Here is a 19948-nt window from a genome sequence, read left to right as displayed (position 1 = left end):
TGGCAGCCATATGTAGTTAAACATTTTCAAGGCACCCACCTGGGTTCTGGCTCCAGCAGAAAGCAACAGACCTCTTCAACAGTTGAGGTGAGCAAAGATAGATGTCTAAGATGAGCCAGGACAGACAACCAACATGAGAGGAACAAAGCACTTCTTAGAGGTGCCTGGTACTCTCCCACTGCTATAAAGGAAGGCTCTGTAATTAGCTTAGAATAAACACCTGTCTTTCTGGCAGTTGAAAACAGTTGAGATGAATCCCAGCCTTCATCTGCATCTGTCATCCAGTCTTTAGAAAATGAATTAAGCTCACTTCAAGTGTGGCACTGAGTTATATCACTGAGATGTAAAGCACTTAGAAAACAGTTTCCTAGCAAGGAGTGCAGCACTGTTGCAAGAAAAACCCTCCATGGAGGGGGGCTGGAGGGAAAAGGGAAAACTGCAGGTTCCAAGTGAATCAGGGGCATTTGCAGAGTAGTCAAAATAACATCACAAGTAAGAGCGTGAAGTCCTCAGGGCAGGAGCTATCTTTTCTTCTTCATTTATGCAGTATCATGAGGGCTCCAAGATGCAGTCATGTTACAAGTAATAAATAATTCAGTGCTATCCTTTTCACTGCATTTGTTTTCCTTGCTCTAGAATTCCTCTAACCAGACCAGCTCACATCTTAACATGGGCTCCATATTTGAAGGTTTGCTCCACAGCTGCAACACTGGCTTTCATTCTGGTGAAACTGAGGAGGTAACCTAAACTTGAACTATCCACTCAACTCTTCATTTCAATGACGCCTCAGCTAGAAGACAATATCCTGCTAAAGCACTGGTATTTAGACTGACATGGGACAAAAAGATGTCAGTTAGAGAGAGATACAAGAGTCATCAAAAGTCTAGAAATCATTACTACATTATTACATTACAAGAAAAGGCTCAATGCCTGATTTATTTTCTGGTAAAGATTGGAACCATGACAACAAACTTCAAATAGAAAAGAAAAACCTATGAAAAAAACAAAACAAATTCTTCTCCAGCTACACTAACAGGCAACTGGAATAATGGGTTTAATATGCAGCAGTGGAGATTGATTTTTGCTTATTTATTTCAAAAGACAAGAAAACCTTCCTAATGGGAAAGGAGGTTGACAGCTGACAGTCAGTAGAACTTGTGACATCTCAAACATGACAAATTCAGAGGATGAAGTAAGACAAGCACTGGACAAGAATGCTATGCAGTGAATGCTGCTCCAGATCAGCCAGTTCCTGAAATCCCCCCAACCTTATATCCAACCTATGGGGAAAAACAATGGCAGGCACTTTCCCACCTTTCCCACCCAAACAGCTTCATCAGACACAAGGCTCTTAATAACACAAAAGGCAATAGGAGAATTCAGACACAGAAAGGATATTGTGGACAGAGAAGAACAGAGTTGGGCTTAAATCAAAAATAAAAGAAAAAAAGATAGCTTTTTTCCAAAAGCTGCTTCTAGAACTAAACTGTTCTTGCAGATGACTGGATCGCGTCCAAGCAACCTCCAGCACTCAGTCTAACACTGTCTATCCTTTCATTTAAAGGTCACTTTTCCAGGCTATTGAGCTTTTTTGCACATTTCTAGATTGCACTTCAGATCTGTTGCATTACACACAGTTTTACTTCACAGAGGTTAAATGAGGTAGCTCATTTTTATCATAGGGTAATGCAGTGGTTAGGGGAAACCACATCTATCAGTGAACATGGTTAAACAGAAAGAAATTTGGAGCTGGCAGTTTGTAAATTATTTAAAACATGAAAAGGGCAGGAAAGAAATGAGTAGAGAAACTGAAATACTTGTGCTTCCACAGACTGTAAGCCTCTTAAGCCAAAAGCTTTCTCATTTTCCTACATTTCTGTGATATACACAGAATTAAAAGGATACTACAATGCCACATGCCCTAACATTGGCCATAGCGATCCCGAACAGAGTAGCATTTTAGAGCACAGGACTCACAGAAGCAGTTCCTCATAACAGTTGAACAGAACGTTTTTTGTCCTTTTTTCTAAAGGCAATATCATAGAGATCAATACATCAATAAAGATACACCAGATACAAATGGGGGCCTCTCAAAACATCGGTACATGCAAGCATTCACAGATTTCCACGAGAGAAAAGTATGGGAAGGAGGAATCATGTCTCTGAAGACTCTTCTGGAAGGAAATACAGCAGCCTTCCTGTAAAAGTAACATTATACAATGGCACTCTTAAAATGTTTATCACTGATATCCCGGAGCTGAACCATCTGATGCTACCAAGTAATATTTGGTAATGTTCATATATAACAGCACGTAGAGCATTATGTTACATTCAAAGCTGTCTAGCACCAGCGTCCCTAGTCTTCAAAGATCTGTTACAATACCTAAGTAAAAAGCATGACTTCTGTTCACTATCAAGGGAAAATGGCTTATATCTTAGTCAAAATCAGTCTGTGTATCATTTTGTACTCAGCGCATTCAATAGGTGATCACAAATGCTTAATGAACGTGGTTGTCAATGTGATGTGCACCTCTATTAAGATCTTTCCTTTCTCACAAGAGTTCTTATAATATATATCACATACAGGAATGGTTTAAAACCAACTTTAATGCTTAGAATCCAAGTGCAGCAGTATTTACAGAAGTGTGGCACAGAGGCTACCTTCTGAACATCCTCCTGCACAGCAAGCTGTTTTGCAACACACTTAACTTTAAGATTAATTCTCCCCATCGCAGTCTATCAACATCACCTGTTGAAGTGAACAGCCTTAGAAGTTCAGCACTAAACTTGAGGGTCAAGTTCATCTTTGATACAGGTCCCATGAAGCCCCCAAAATTTTTTATGTAACCAACCTGGCCTTTTATGTTTTTCTGAAGAGGTCACCAGGTATTTGACAGCCAAATAACAACACCTGCATCCACAAAGCTACAATAGTCACAAAAAACATCTGAGGAAAGGATGTCACCATCTGAGACAAGAAAGCAAATTCCTTGTGATATCTGACAGAACATCGTTCAAAGCTCATTTTAAGCTATTCAGTTCCTGAAACATGGCTTAGAATACCATTAGCTGATCCCCTCTAACATAAATATGCATACATCTCACATTTTTTCCTTTATCCACACACACGTAAACAAAAGTTGTGCATCTGCGTTATCACGACTTACTAGACAAGCCTGAGGCAGGAAGCTGTTCACCCTGGAGATACTCCACATGCCCTCGAGGTACTGCTGAGCTTGGATGGTGACTGAACTCAGCGCACCGCTGAGACCACTGGGAGCTACTGTGACTTGAACGCTGGAGTTTGGAAAACTGCCTGTGCCTTGAGACCATCCAAGTCCCTTCTTCCTCTCTGTCCCAGAGAAGAGATTTGGTGACTTTCCAGGTTGCCTGCCCACCTGCCCAGTAATCAGCGGCAGGTCCCGCTGGGAAGAGACTGTGACCACCCTGGGTACCATGCTGGTCACTGCTGTGGCACCAGGTGGGAGGTCGGGCATTTCTGAGTAGCTGGCTTGGTTGAGGGTGTGCATCATCTGGATGGCTTCCTGTTTCAGCTGGTTCAAGTGAGTGGCACAAGTTTCGCATCTGCTCTCTCCTTCATTCCTGTTTTTCTGTAAATAGTCAGGCACTTGAAGCTTGTCAAAAATTAAAGCTGATAATCGTGGGTCCTAGAGAAGGAGGGAGGAAGCAGAAAAAGAAAAAAAAAAACACATTGAGTCAAAACACAGAAAGAGAAAAAGACAAAGTTCCACCCATGGAAACACTTTAAATCTCTACTGGTATTTACCAGGTTTTTTTTTTTTTTCCTGAATATCCCAAAAGACTTTCAGGTCATAGCTGACTAATAAACCGTAAGTGACTTCATTTGTATGAGACCCAGCATGAGAATTTTCATCAAATTAAACAATAGAGTTGTGGTGCACTTGATCTACTCATTTTTCTAATTAATTCTCCTTTGGAGACATCCAACGTGCTTGTTTTTCATGCTCAGAAGCAACCTTAGTTGAGATGCTGACCCTACAGGTATTGCAATGCATTTCAAAGGCATACCACCACCACCTTTAAACCAGGAAAATAAAATTTCAGATTATTAAAAAAATTAGTGCATGACTTGGTAAACATTTTGCTGTCCTCAGCCTCAGAAATGACTAATTAAGTAGCATAAAAACAGCTTACATGGTAGTGCTCAAAAACTGTCGCCTCTGCTAGCTAGGCCTGTTATTTCTCATCTTTGCAACCCAGATGGCAGCAATATTCCCTTACACTACCCTTGCTTTGATGAGAAATAGATTTGAAACTACAGCCATGTGTGAAGGTGCGACAATGTGCACACTAAGAAGCTGATTTAAAAGCAACACCTACTTTGCTCCCCTCCTCCACCTTGCTAGCTCATTTTAAGGCTGCCCAGAAATCTTTAAAATCCTGTTCTGTGTTTCCAGTTCAGAGACAGAGTTACCTATCTTCTGAAACACACCAATGCCTTCCCATCCCCAGCACGCTACTGTAAAGATCAGCCAGGAGATTAAATCCAGCCCTGCTGTAAATCTGCTATCAAGATGAATGCCATGCAGTAAAACTGACCCAACTTCACACACTCTCCTTCAGCTCTCTAAACAATTAAAATTTTAATGAAATCACAGCCAAAGGTTTATTTGTATAATTATTTTAAGTGAAAATATTTAATTTGCTTGTTCATAATGAGGGCATGCAAAGCTAGTACATCAGCTACCCTGCATACGCTGGGGTATCCCTAAATCAGTACTCCTTTTAAAATCGTATTACTTGATGCCAAATTGCAATTGCTCTCTAGGAAATGAATGCCCTATTAGAAAACTAACTCATTCTGGTTTTAATTACAACACACATCAATAAAACTCTTAAGAAGTCTAGGGACTGGCACTTTGGCTTTGCTCATTATTCTCTTTCAACTGTGCCATTTCCCTTTGCTCTGAATTTATAAAATCCTCAAACACTGCCCAACTTCTCCACCAGCAGCAGGGAACCTAGCTTGTTTTTAGCTACCGGATTGCTCCTGCAGTAGTTTTTGATCTATCTCATAAAATGCAGCATTGTGTTAATATAAACCATTGTGTATAGCATCACATCGCTCCACAGCCAAAAACCATTAACAAAAGTTACTTTTTCCACAGTAATTTAAATTATTGTTTATTTACTGGAAAAAATACCTCTCAGGCTAAGGGAAGCCGCTCCTGCTGTTGACTGAACAATACACTGTATTCACACTAGCGAGTGAATTTACAAACTCAAGTCAAAGACAGTATTTCATCTTTGCCTCTTTTCTCTTTATTGAGGCTTAAAACGCTTTTGAAGTTGCTCCATTTGTCTACCCTCCTGAGCAAGAAAATTCTTTCCCTTCAAGTCTCCCAGAAGTCAAAACCGCTAAATTAACAAATATTAGGAAAAAATATATATATATTTTTCAGAAACTTTTTTTCTAAGCCGGTGGCACTTTGGCAGAAAGGTGCAGTTGGTTAGACTGGAAGTTATCACAACACAGCCCTGCAGGCACCGTTATGCTTCAGGCGAGCCAAAGACCATGCCTTACACCTCACAAGAAAAACAAACAGCCCACACTTTGCAGAAACCCCTCCAAATGAGAGCCCTCTGAGCACACTCTCGCAGTCAACAACCGGCACTGATTGCACAGCCCCCCAAAAACACCACCGCTCAGTTCCATGCCACCAGGTCATGGCCTGGCACTCAAGGAAGCTCTAACTAGTGATAGGACTAGAAGGAAAGGCCCCAAGTAGGGGAGGTTCAGGTTGGATATTAGGAAAAGTTTCTTCCCCAAAAGAGAGATCAGATGCAGGAATTGGATGCCCAGGGAGGTGGTTGAGTCACGAAACATTTAGATGTTGTACTAAGGGACATGGTTTAGTGGGGAAATTGGTGGTAGGTTGGTCTAGATGACCTTGGAGGCCTTTTCCAATCTTGAGGACCCTGTGAAGCACCTGTGTCTCCTGCTGACCTGGGCCTCATCTGGCAATGCTTACATTGCTATCAAATGTCAAAAGTTTCAAATAAGCAATTAAAGCAAATCACTCGGTGAAGCAGGCTTCTCATTTGAAAGAAACAACTTTCTTTTGATGTAAAGAAAATTAATGAGCCCCCAGTTCCAGCTCTATAAACAGAGTTCACAGCACAAGGCAGAGCAGAGTCAGGCAGTACTGCAGTTACAAGGAAACTAAGTGGATGGCATATTAAAAAGGGGAGGAAATAGATCTATTTAGATTATACAAAACACAGAATCATAGAATCATTAAGGCTGGAAAACACCCTCTAAAATCATCTAGTCCAACTGTCCGTCTAACACTAATATTGCATACTGACCATGTCAGTCAGTGCCACATCTCCCCATTTCTTGAACACCTCCAGGGATGCTGACTCCACCTTGGGCAGCCTGTGCCAATGCCTCTTCCTCAGAAGAAATTTTTCCTAATGTTCAACCTGAAAACAAACTATATAAGCACACTTTATGGCAGAAAAAAAAAAGACACCTTCCAATTTCTATAAAAGGCCATCTCATTTCCAACTGCCAGGCCCTTACAGCATTGTAGCCCTTTCCCTACTGATGTTGGTAGTCATCCCTCCCTCCTCCAGCTCCCTCTCAAAGGGCCCAGCTGTGAGCTTAGATTACTTTTATTTTTCCACTCCCTGTGACAAAAACACCTGGCTAATGATTGGGCGTGAAGGGCAGAGGAAATGCAAGTTACTGTTAAAAACATTAAGCGGAACTTAAAAGTTAAGTCAGTCCCAATAAAGAGGTTTTACTACCTGGTGACAACGCCTGGACCTGGGGAGCCCCTGTTTCAGCAGCATGCGACCTAACGAGTCTGGGTGGAAGTTGCCTTCTCATGTTTTACAGAGGAAGAAAATAAAGCAGAGTGACCAAATGTGTTACAGGCACAGATGGGGAGCAGTTAAAGTCATCCTCATCACAGCTCTGCCGGCAGGGAGGGGAACAGACAAAGCAGGCGTGCAAGCTGGGGTACTGACACAATACTCAAGCACACAATCTACAAACCCACCCAAACAGTGCTCCAAATCCACTTCTGTCTGCTGTGCTACAAAATTGACTCACCCTGTTAACTTCTGCTTCCAAATTTTAGAGTTCCAAATGCTCCAGACTGCTAGATGAACAAAATAAATGGTTCTGCTACAGACCACTGCACTCGGGAGCCCAGCAAGCCCCCAGTGTGATAATTAGACATATCTGTGTGAGCAAAAGTTTTCTGAAACACCTGAATTTGTCAGTGTTTTCCAGCAAGTGGCTGTTACAGACACAAGTGACCTTACAAGCTCCTGGGAGTCTTAATCATACATGTGCAACTTGCCCCAAGGATGAGCATGCACACCTGGTTTGAAAGTGCTTCCTAGCTGAACCAAGGAAGACAATAAACATAGAAAATCAGGACTGTGTTCAAGCTAGAAATAATAGAAAATACCCACATAGTTCAATACTGTTGCATTTAGCCTGGAGTTTGCCTTCAGGCTTTGTCTCTGAATGTAGAGAGTGAGTACAGAAAACACACTCAGATCTGAAAGCACATGCAGTAATTTGTAACAGAAGGAAAAATAAAAACAGTAATTTTAATTCACACAATCCTCTCTGATGTGAAACTTAACTGCTGCAGTTCCTCCCTGTGAAATCCATCACACACCAAGCAGGCTTCCAGCAATGCAACTAACACCAAAGCATGTGGGGCACAAACAAAGGTCAGCATCTCACAACTGTAAATTACTACAGCCTGAGACCACAATCCTTGAAACTACAGACATACTCAAAGCAACTGTGATGTGTCCAAAGACATGGAAAAAGACTGATAATCCACTACAGCTTAGGCACAAAAATAATATGCAGATTTTCAAAAGCATGCAACATCAAATGACCTTGCTGGAGCTCAGCTCTTTGAAGCCTGAGTGACATGCACTTAAAAACAAAAACTCAAATTCTCTTGAAATTTTACTGTAATCTGCAATTTATCAGTAAATTCCGAAGTATTTAAAGACTGCATTTAAATTTTGCCAACAAAGAGTGATAGAAAGCTTTGCAAAAGAGAAACAAGTATACAGACTTTAAATCTTACCTGCAGCCACTGACTTCTAACTCCCAAACTAAGCAATAGGAGAGGATGTAGAAAAGCATCTGGATTCTCACTTAAGAAGTCACTGAAGTAATACCCACCCATCTGTAACCTAATCCTTGCAGTAAGGAACTATCCAGAGAGTGCGAACAAACGATGACGAACAAATGATGAAAAGTCAAATTGCCAACAACCACTCTCTGTAATTACCTGTAATTCTGCCTGCTGCTAGTTTCTGCAATGCAAGTTTACCTGCAGCAGCATTCAGAATTAAATGAAATCTTGATATAAAGATAATCAAGAAAAGAAAGAAGCATTGAATGGTACACTGAAAGACACCCTTAAACACAGACAAGGCAAACCACATTTTTAAAAGATGCTTTGGGAGAATGAAATGTGCTTTCCCAGTGCAAATGGATCAATGATAATGATTTTTTGTCTTAATTGTCTTTGCCAATTTCTGCTATGCTGCTTACAAATTAGTTTTTATCTTACATGACATTGTGGAATATCCACTAACATGCTCTATATTGACAAATATGTTGAAGGTTGAGGCTTGCTATCCACTGCATAATCACTGATAGAAAGAAAAAAAAAAAAAAAGGAAGGAAAAAAGAACATGCTACAGATACCATTCAATGTAATCAAACTAAAAAACATGCTAATAGCTTTTTGTTTTTAAAAAGTTTCCACATGGCTAATTATCTCAAGGGACTAAAAATACAAGTTCTAATTCTTCAAGTAAGCCATGCTGCAAGATCATTTGGTTACTGACCTATGTTTTATCAGAGTGTAAACAATCAAGGAAAAATAAACACACAAAGCTTTTGCAAGATGGGAATTCACAGCAAATCCCTTCTTCCAGGGGGATGAGGAACTTGCAGTGTAACTTAGCTGTTTGTGAAAGCAGCTAGCCCTCTGAACTAAGCAGGACAGCAATCAATGTTTCCAAAGCAAAACGCACATGAATTAAGAAACAGATGTATTTTAAGGCCAAATTCCATTTCATCTCTCTACCTGAATGCCTCACTACCTTTAAGCAGATTAATTTAAGTGAATGGATTGCGGTCCTTGCCCTATGCTGTCCGTCACCAAGACTTCTTCCAATCTCCAGTCCCATTATTTTGCTTCTAACTCCAACCTGAGGCAGAGCACACAGACATATCCACTATTGACTCTGGCCAACTGAGTCTCAACTCAATTTATTTTCATCTTTGGCAACCCAAAGAGTTTGGGGGAAAATACATGTATCAGAGCACATTTTATTTCTTACTTTATAAGTATATTGCATCTCTTTCAAACATCTTCATAACAAAGGTCAGGCAATATGCTACAAAGAGCTAAAAAACACATGACCCCACACTAAAAATGGCTGCAGCGTGTTTAGTTATTCTGAAGCCTCCACTGAACTCTATTTATTTCCATTTCCTGCCCACTTTAATGTACTTCAGTGGCCCGCAGTAAAGTTAAAGCAATAGGTGTCTGTCATAAAGATGAATAGTGCTATTGGAATGCATAATACAGTGGAAAGAGGAAATGAGAGCAATCTGGTTTATTTACATCTCAGACTCCCATCAGCACCTCAACCCAGCTCCCAATGGTTTCAGGGGCCTTTCCTGTTATCTTCTGTGCAGTTCCCTGCAATGATTTGGCTTTTAACCTCCCAGAACCAGAGAGTGTGAGCTGATCTCTGAGATTTGTGTGTTTGTGAGCCAGTAGAGTATGGGAGCAAACAGCCATGCATTGCATTCAGTGCAAAGGAAACAAAATAAAGGTAGCACTCATGATTTAAAACAATTAGAGACACACACAAAACAAAAGATCCCAAAGAGATCTGCTATCATACTTAAATTTAGATCAACGCACAGAAACCTGACTACTTCTGAAAAATAGTAATTACCGTATTACAAAATATTACTTTTAATCTCCTTTCTTTACAATCTAATTAAACAGATATTTTATTTGCCTTTGGAAAATGTTTTTCTTAATTTGATTCAATTTTAACATTCCACACATTCTATAAACTACACATTCAAACCAGTATGTAATTTTGTGCTTATTTTTAACAGTCTATGACTTCATTTAAAAATGATGTGTTTTAATTTGCATGTTTATTGTTGGTTTTAAGTAATCCTTTAATTTTCCCTCTTGGGTCTGTGGCTTACTGTAACTTCACAATACAAATTCAGAACTGATTTTGGTCACATGATAACACTGTATTCTAACATCCATTGTGTGTCTTTACTTTTTTTTTTTTTTAACCTTCATTATTGTCATTTTGCACAGTACCAAGTGTTTGAGGAAATAGTTGCACATCCCATCACCACACTGCACTTTGGTGTCCTTAAAACATCTCTGTTTTCACTTTCGCAGAAACACATTTAGAGAATATTTAAGAGCTTAAAAAAATAATCATAGTTTTTCCATCATATTTCATTTTTTGAAACTGAAGGGTAAGCTGCTTATATAAAAAGTCAAAACTTCTTTTCTCTTTAAAAGGAAAAAAGAAGAGCAAAACTACATGTTTATGAAAAATGTTGGAATGACCATTCTGGAAACTGATGTCCTTTGCCACTATCTACCCTACACGTGGTTTGAGTTCAATCAGGCCACTCCAATCATACAGTACCTCTGAATTCCACGACCTCTGAAAATCTGAGCAGCACCCACCACAAAGGAAACATACCCTGTTGTCAGAATGCCTCAGAAACGTGATCCTTTGGTATCATTTTACTCAAAACAAAAGGCACTGTTAGCACTATCTCATTTATTCAGGCAACAGCTCATATTTTCAGAATCAGATCACAAGGGCAAGCCTTGTGATACAGACTTCTCCAGTGAGCTGGCCAGAGACCAGCAACCCAGCCCACACAGCCCAATGGACTGGGAGAGGAGAACGCTCTAGATGAGAACTTCAGCACATTTAAATGATTGTAATGACATTTATCTCGGGAGAAGCGTGCCCATTTGCATCAGGCAAACCTTCGGGGGGGGGTTTAGGAACGCCTGGACTCCAGCCTCAGTGGCCACAACCCTGGCTTTGAAAAACTGAAGAGAGAAAAAAAATGCTTGGAGCACTCAGGACATCTGCACACGAACCCTACAACTGTTGCAGTCCAACCATCTGAACCCAATTAAAAGCACGCTCAGCAGCAGAAGTTAGGGAGTGGACACATCTTCCAAATGAACATCATTAGCATAATGTAGATTTAAAATCAACTATGAAAACCAGTGCTTGGCATTGGATCACACCCTCTTAGCATCTCTTTCACTTGCTCATTTTATCAATTATTTGTTTGGTAAATGAATACTTGAGGACCATAAAGAAACGATTTAGCTTACTGAATGGAAGGGCTGCCCACTGTGTATTCCTCCTGAAAGCTACAAATTACTGCACACAGTGCACAGTTAGCACATCATGCAGTCTGTCTCCAGAAATAAAGTTGATTACACTTATTCTTTAAAGTGCTTCAGTTAAATTGTTTTGCCAAAAACTGACTTGTTGGCTGAAAAAAATTGACTTTACATCTGAGTTTAAGCAACTTTGTAGTACGTTAGAATTTTCCATTTTTCCTCTGGTTCAGACTTAAGAAAAACAAAAGAAAAGGAGCTTCCAAGCAGAGAAAATTAGCAACTAAGTGTACCTCCAATTCCTCAGCTTCAACCAGGCCACAAACTGCTCTGATGAGTCTGCTCTTGCTCCTTTACTTACTTGGTGGCACGTGTAGAAGAGCTGCTGTGAGGTGAATAGATTGGGGAGGTAGGTGGTGCTTCACATTTATTTCATACACCTTTTAGCAAAGAACTTCAGCAGCTAAGTTCACAAACTTGCCATCAGGTCTGCTGGAAAGCAGCACCCTGGTGCCTCCCACATCTGTGGATTTGGAGAGAACCACGATTCGTGGTTCTTGTTTGGTTTCAGTTAAGAGGCTAATGCACAGAAGTAACCGATTCCATTCTGCTTAACTAGTGTGTTCCACAGCTATACTGTATTTACATGGTTCTCCCATTTCAATAGTTTATTTAGATGACAAGTTCAGCACTTAACATTTTGGAACATGAGCCTGTAGCAGTGTCATACCAAGACACTATGTAAAATAAATGCAGTAAAATGGATAGTAGTAAGACACTGTTGCTCATTTTGTTGATCCTACTGTTCTCCAGCACCTCTTACCAGAACATTATCTGATAATTTTTGTCCACAGAACAACTTATTTTCTAATGTAAGACTTACAGTGGCTATACTGTAACCATGAACAAGCACATATCCAGCCTTGTACCTTAAAACACCTAACAGGACCACTGAAAGGCACTGTACATTTTCCTGGCAACCTAAATGGCAAGTGAGAAATTGACTTTTTTAAACTGCTCTCCCCTGTCAGCCAGCAAATGATGTGAGCAGGAAAACAGTGCTGTGATTAATGTCCACCTGTAATCCTTATGGCAGTAAGGCTGGGAAGTCCTGCAAAACCTGCACATTGTACAACCTCTTTCCATCCATATAACGTGAAATCAAAGAGGACTAACTCCCTTTGTCCAAGGTCTCTTTACTGCAAACACAGATCAACAACAGCCATGTCCACAGGCAGACCAAAAAAAAAAAAAAAAAAAGCACTCTGCCTGTGCTCAGGGCATCTTGAAAACCACGTTGGTATGGTTTATAAGCTCTGTTATAACACAGGATATGAACATAGTAAATATGTGGGCAGAGCGAGCTATAACACAGATAGATGTAGACCTCTACAAACTCTTTCAAGCTCCTCACCAAAAAAAAAAAAAAAAAAAAAAAAAAAAAAAAAAAAAAAAAGCCTTATCTCCTGAGACACAGAAGCAATCAGACACCTGGCAACAACTTTCAACACCCTTCAAGCCAGATCCTATTAAAACCAGCAAGAAAGAGATGAAAGGCTGTAGCTCACCCTACCAGTCACACTTACAGAGCTCTTAAACATTTATGGTATCTAATGTCACTTCTATAGAAATTCCACAAGCCTAGACAATGCTTAACATCACAGGATACATTTATACTTCCATTCAGTTGTTAGTACTACATAAGAGGATGTTTTTAGTTTAATTTCTGTTCTGAGACCTTGAAAGACAAGCTTTCTCATCACCTGTTGGAAAAGGCCAAGTACAGAGAAGAACTATAGAAGAGAAATTACAGCCCCAAAGCAAGACCTAGGCCCTATGAATAGCCATAGTAACATTCATACTGAATACAAAGTCAGTATTTCCCTCTAAGTTCATGCATCCCCATTCCTGACTTCCAATCAACAGTGAAGACTTTCATCAACCCACTTCTCCATTTATCATAAAGCATCCATGAAACACATGGAGTTGCTAGGAGAAGAGTTAAATTAATGTGCAAACATCCCCCCCTTCGTTTGAAAATGAAGTTTTGTGGCAACAGATAGCGTTGTATCAAACTTGAAGCAAATCACTGGAAAAACACCATACATGTTACCCAAGGTGATTTATTATTATTATTACAGATGTAAATACACATTTAAAACCAGAAAATTGTGTGTAATCATGCCTTGCCAACATCCTTATAAAATCTGACAGCTAGTCAAACAACTCTAATTGTGGACAGTGCCAAAACAGTCCTACAGATCCTTAGAGCTTGAGGCCATTGAAGATAACCATCTCTTCTGGCCTCCTACACATCAGAGCCTTGCTAATTTCAGCCACGAGATGCAATGACCCCAACAGGCCTATTTAATGAAAACTGGGACTTTAGGCATTTAAGAAACATTCACTTTTACTTCGATCCACAGGTCTTTCAAAGCCACAGTGCTTCTGAACAAATCGTATTTTTGAAGTGCTATGAATAAAATATACAATCAAGCAGACAGCAACAGCACTTGAGGTGATGTAAATCCCAAGCTGACACACGCTGTTCTTTGCTGTTGTGCTAGCTTATATCAGTGAGGCCAGGATCTTTATTCCATATGATCAACTTGAGAAATCCTTGTGGTTGACTCCAGGACTCCCAGTTTGTGAGACAGCACCATCCCAAACAGTGGCTGCCTACTGGTAACCTTTGATTTACCCCTGCAGCTCTCAGAGCAATCCATTATGCAGGATATGCTTAAAAATGTGTGTTTTACTTCACAAGGCTGATGCTGTGATTCACAGGGAAAACCAGCTCAGAAGGCACAGATTGGGATGTTACTGCTCCAGTTTCAATCAGCACACACTCAGTGAAATAAATTTACATGAGCTTCTCATGGAAGTCCCTGCACGAAGATGTTAGGCAAGATTTGTTCAAGAACGCAGTCTCAGGAGCAATTCATCAGGAATCAGAGGTAAGCCAAAAAATAAATAAAATGAAAATGGGACCAGCTAGAATAACAAAGCAGCACAGCCAAGGCAGCATCCACATGACAAGCAGAGGCTTCTCCAGAGCAATCAGAACAACTGTCCACAGATCTTGCCAACGAGCCAGATGCTGCTGCTGGAAGAAGGCTTGTGTTGACATAAACTCAGAGATGTGAGATGCTTAACGCTGAGAGCAATCAATCTCCACAATTACTATCTGGCTGCCAAGATTCACCATTATGCCACAGATAGATGAAAACAAACTTCATAAAACACACGCAGATTCTACATGACGTCAAACTTCCCCCTCCTCCTTACTCCTCTGAAACAAACCGGCAGTCTGGGTGTAGCCACAAATGACCTGATGCTTTTCCTGAGTTAACAACAGAACCAGGAAAGAATATCGTCGGCTAACGGCTCGCTGTGCACACCCTGCCAAAAAGCCAATGAACTTATCATACTGTATAGGAAATTCCTATCTTCCACACCAATTAGTGACCCAACAGTGATTGATTTTATAATCCCAAACTTTATTTACAAAGTAACTTCCTCTGGGACCAACTTTCCATTACCCAGTATGTGGAAAACTGCATACAGTCAGTGCATGAAGAATCAAGGAAAAATAAGTGCTATTTAAACCCCAACTGTACCATACCTCCACATTCTTGCTTTCCTAAGGGAGATGCACTTTTGACAGTTACTTCCTTTCCCTGCCCTAACATCCTATCTCCACCATACACCGGCTGGGCTCTCAATCAAAACAGAAACAACAACAGGAACCAGCAGTTATTCATTACAATAGGATCAAAACATCTCTAGGCACTAGAGCTGTGCCAAGTCACTGTCCTTGAAGACCCTGCTGCAATCCACTTCTTCCCTCCCATATTGGACACTGTTACCGAAAGTGGCTCCACTTCAATGTGAGGCACCGCGTACTAAAAATCCCAGCTTTTTAATCTGAATCCACTCAGGAGCAGGCAGCCACATCTCAGAACTGCAGGAGGCAATGAAACTGCCCACAGAAAGGTGAGAAGATTAGCTGGTCAACAACATAGGCTGATATTTACCCTTAATTTTAATCAAGCTAACATTAGCTTTAGCTCCAGTCTATAAAACTGGAATTGCACTGCACACTGACTACCAGCGTAATCACAGCAACAGCACCACAGTATGATTACTGGACACTAATTATATTTTATAAAGAGTTAAAGACAATCAACTACATGTAATTGAGATTTATATGCAGTTTTCCACTGCCCTGCAAACAGCTTCATACATTAATAAGTTAACACTATTGCTAGAAACAAAGCAAACAGTTACATCCACATGACAAAATACATGAAGCACGAGAGCCAGATGTTGGGTCCTTTCATCAAGGAAGTAATTATTTAATTCCTGGAAAAAGAATTTCTCTCTCTTTATTCCATCGACATATAATAGTGCTCATAAAAGATCCAGTCCTGGCTCCAGAGCTTGGCCTGGGTCCAAATCTGCAATGCTGCACAGGCATAAGAACCAAGGGTCTCCTCTTCCTGCCATGCAGACACTTGTGGGCAGTAAGAGGCATTCTCAGAACACATCCACACCTCCTTATTCCATGCACTGCGTTGCAGCCCCCACAGTGGCTGCTAACAGAGACCGTGCTGCCTGCTGTGTCTCTCCAGGAAGGCTAATCCTCCACAGAAGAGCATTACAGGGATCACTGGGAAGCTGCCACTCCTCTCCATCACAGCTGCTGACCTCCAGCTCCACGAGGTCCTCCTTGGTTATCAAACTAACAGCTCTTCACTACAAGCACTGCTGGGAGCTGCTTGTCTTCCTTCCCTGAAGCTTTTTTTTGCCAAACCCTTCTTGCCCATTGTCCTCCCAGCTAATAGCAGCCATTGTCTCTAACAGTCGGACACCTAACAGCCACCATCAGCAGACATCCAAAAATGTTCTGCTCTGATTCTAGAGCTGAAGGCAGAGCTATCTTGTCTGTCACCAGCCTCTGTCCTTGGCTTTACACCAGAATGCTTACAGAGGCAACAAAGATAAATATTTACACACTGCTCACATTTGGAGGCCCAGCTGGATCTAACCCCCTTGTGTCAAACTTGCAATTCTAAAATGTTTAATGAGTTTACCAAAATCACAAGTTACACAGAGCTCTGCATGACAAACCAGTCAGCAGTTTTGCAGACTACACTTCAGATGGTGAAGAAGCATGTCCCTCTACAAGGTTATTTTAATTTTTTAAAAAAAAAAGCCAGATTCAGTGCAAAAATACCAAACGCAAGGTAAGGCACAACAGATAGAACCAGTTAATAAACAGACCCATTAACTAGGAAACTTGACTAGGAAACGTTCCTGCTTTTTAAAACTTTGCAAAATATTCCAACATACACCTGGTTATTGCTGCTACATCTGCTTCAGTTTTATGTAAGTTGGACCAAAGAGAAAGATAACCAAGTTTGCAGACATAATAAGACAAAAAATGACAACATGTTACTGTTAACTGCTCATGAAAAATGGCATAAAGAACTCAAATAAAGCAAGTGCACTGCTTGCAATATTTAAAAGTTATCACATTTTGTAATGAACTATATATAACCAAATGGTGCTTTTCCTAGTGCTGAAGAAGAGTAATTTTATTCTGAACTAAGGATTCCATCATAAAATGAAAGGAAATTCACAGTCTGAACAATCACAGTTGTGCTGAGAACATTTTTAGGCATATGGCAAATTTATAATGGTCATTGGGGATGAAGAGCTAAAATTCTGTTGCAGGCTCTGAATTCAAGACATTTCACATAAAACTGTATCTCAGGAAACAATAAATTGCTAACTGTGTAGCATCATAACATTATGGGCAACATTCAGCATATGTAAATCTGACTGCGTCAAATATGAATCCTATTTTCATTCCAAAGGCCAGTTATTTCATAAAGGGTTCAAATAAGACAAAACAATTGTCTGTAGGTATCATTAAGAGAAAAGAAGAAAGATGAGATCCTTCTGAACTTTATACAATCTGAGTTCCCTCAGCATCACGCAGCCACAACATGCAATGCAACGTTCCCAAGTTAATGCCCTGATTGCTATTGTAAGTCTGTCGTTTAAATAGTTCCTTCCTGTTTAAAATGCAGAAAGCCAAATGTGTTTTCCCACCACTAAGCATTGTGTAAGACTCCTTTCTGTTCCAGCAAGCTGGCTGAAGATGGATGAGCTTCCAAACTGATATCATTTTTAATTACGCGTTTTTTCTCTCATTACTAATTTCCTAAACATGTCTCTAATCTTGCAATGAAATCTGAGTGCAGTAGGTGTATCCACATACATCATGCTCTAGAAAATTAATATGAGATAATGATCAAGACTGCCACCATAACATAACCTGAAACAAGCAAGATACACGAGAGGTGATACACGCTCAGACTCTGATCTCAAGTGTTTCTGGAAAGCAGTGTTCGTGGATAGCTTCTCTCCCTCCCACGTCTTGAAGCCAGAAATGCATTTATTTGGGTATGGGGGAGGGAGATGCTTCCAGCACACATTACAGAGCAGCCTCTCCTACACGCTTTCTGCTAGGTACTTACAAGCTTGCAATGCCCAATGCATATTTGCTCCTCCATTCTCTTACTGTAAATACTCTACCCAGAACCACCATTCCCATAAAGGATCAATAATTGCTTGCTCCTCTACAGGTGATAAATGCAGGTGGCCTAGCTCCCTCTCATCATCAGGGAGAAGCTCCCTCCACCTGGGACAAAGTTTCCTGGTAAGATACCCTTTCCAAAAGCATAGGACAGCAGAAAGCACTGAAGGTAGCCCATGCACCAACAGGGAAGGCACATGCCCCAAAAGGATCTCACACACAGCTGCATCAGATGCACTTTCAAGAAAGCAGTCGGGACTGTGTCCAGCACTATCAGCCTAAGTCAGCCAAGTGCAGTTCACACACAGACTTTCTTCATTCCTCAATAATCTCTCACTGCCTGGAAGGCACTGCACAGGTTAACACACTGCAGCATTATCACCATTATACCAACGAGCAAGATGGCAACTTTAGGAGAGAAAACAAACAAACAAAAAAAGCAGATGCCAAGGGTAACTATCACTGAGTTTTTTCTCAGATTAAAAAAAAAAAAAAAAAAAAAATCGCACACCAAATTCTTACAGGAGCAATACTTTCAGCACACCAGCTGCCTTCTCTTCAGCTGATGGATCCCAAATAAAAGGGGCAAATCCTAAAGGCTGTTCACAGTGGCTAACATTTAAGAAATCAAATAAAGCAAAGAGTGATGAATCACAAGCATTTAAATAAGCTTACATCTTCCAAGTGGTCTTAAAATATGCCACAAGTACGACTCTGCCTACTTACTCAAAGAAAAGGCAATCACTGCAGTCTCATTCAAAAAATATAAAGGTGCAGAGAGATCAGTGCTATAGCTGAAGTGTATGTGCCAGAGTAATGCACATAAAAAATGATGCATATATAAGGAGCACCAGCTGGAGAGACCTGGTATACATGCAGCAAGTCACCAGCCCATAATTGCATGCTGAGAAAAATGCATATGCTAAATGGGTAAGTGCATCTAGGACTGTAATGCTAGTTGACTTGCCCTAGCCCCTCGGGAAGTCCATAGCACATACAGTGCCGACAGGCTGGAGGCAGGATGTTCCACTGTATTCATGCTGCTACAGAATCTGACTCAAGGAGAAGAAAAAAAAAACAAAAAAAAACAAAAAAAACCCCACAATTTTATGTTTTAAGAATAAAAAAATTTTAAAAGATGTTTCCCAAAATTGCTACCAAATCTCTGTTTTTCTACATACTGACCAAGATCAAAAGCTTTAAATGCAGCTTTGACTTCCTTGAAAATCTGCTGAAGAAATTCACCCTCCTATGAAAAAGCTTAATGAAAACAAATACATTTCTCCTACTAAACCTCATTCGGCAAAAGGAAGGAAAAGCTGAGGGATGCCCTCATTTTCCCTTTCCCATAGCTTCTTGAAAGGAACGCAAAAAGCTACAAACCGGAGCATCACCAGAGCCCAGTTGTGTATCACCCACCCGTCACTGGAACTGACGGCCTGCACTGGACTCATGAGAACACACGGTGCTGAGCAGCACCATGTAGCCCTCCACCTCCCACAGAAATCAACTGACCGCTGAAAGCAAGCCTCTGAAGTGCCTTCCCTGGGTTATGACTGGGCTCCCACTTGTTTTTAATTCTCATTTGCTGACACCTCCTTTACAACCAGAGGGACGGGTTCTTCATAAGAAGCTGTTTCAGTGGCTGCAGCTTGCATCTTAATCCACAGACTGCAGCAGGTCAGATTATCTACATGTATCAAAGACAACATTATGCTTTATAAGCTATTTTTCTGCCTCAGCAAGGAGTAAGCACGTTTTTATTTCTTACTATGTTTACCCATTACCTCACCACGCAGCATTATTGTTAGCCTTTCTGAGGCTCTCCTAGAATAGGAACATATAAAACAGGATTTCCTCCAGCTCTGCATACCTACTTATTCCA

General features: G+C 40.6%; 1 protein-coding gene across 1 annotated transcript in view; it reads right to left on the bottom strand.

Annotated features, from left to right (window-relative positions):
* The window catches only part of KIF26A (kinesin family member 26A), a gene marked incomplete at both ends in the record, with an annotated part of 99493 nt that overhangs the window by 63609 nt on the left and 15936 nt on the right, over nucleotides 1-19948 (bottom strand). The window contains one exon of the mRNA XM_079537655.1: nucleotides 3168-3668. Within this exon, the coding sequence (XP_079393781.1) occupies nucleotides 3168-3668 (501 nt within the window). The remainder of the gene's footprint in view (nucleotides 1-3167; nucleotides 3669-19948) is intronic.

This window comes from Tetrao urogallus (genome assembly GCF_951394365.1).
Source record: "Tetrao urogallus genome assembly, chromosome: 6".
Lineage (NCBI taxonomy): Eukaryota > Metazoa > Chordata > Aves > Galliformes > Phasianidae > Tetrao > Tetrao urogallus.
Note: the sequence above shows the minus strand (reverse complement) of the source record. Positions and strands in the feature narration are given on the sequence as shown.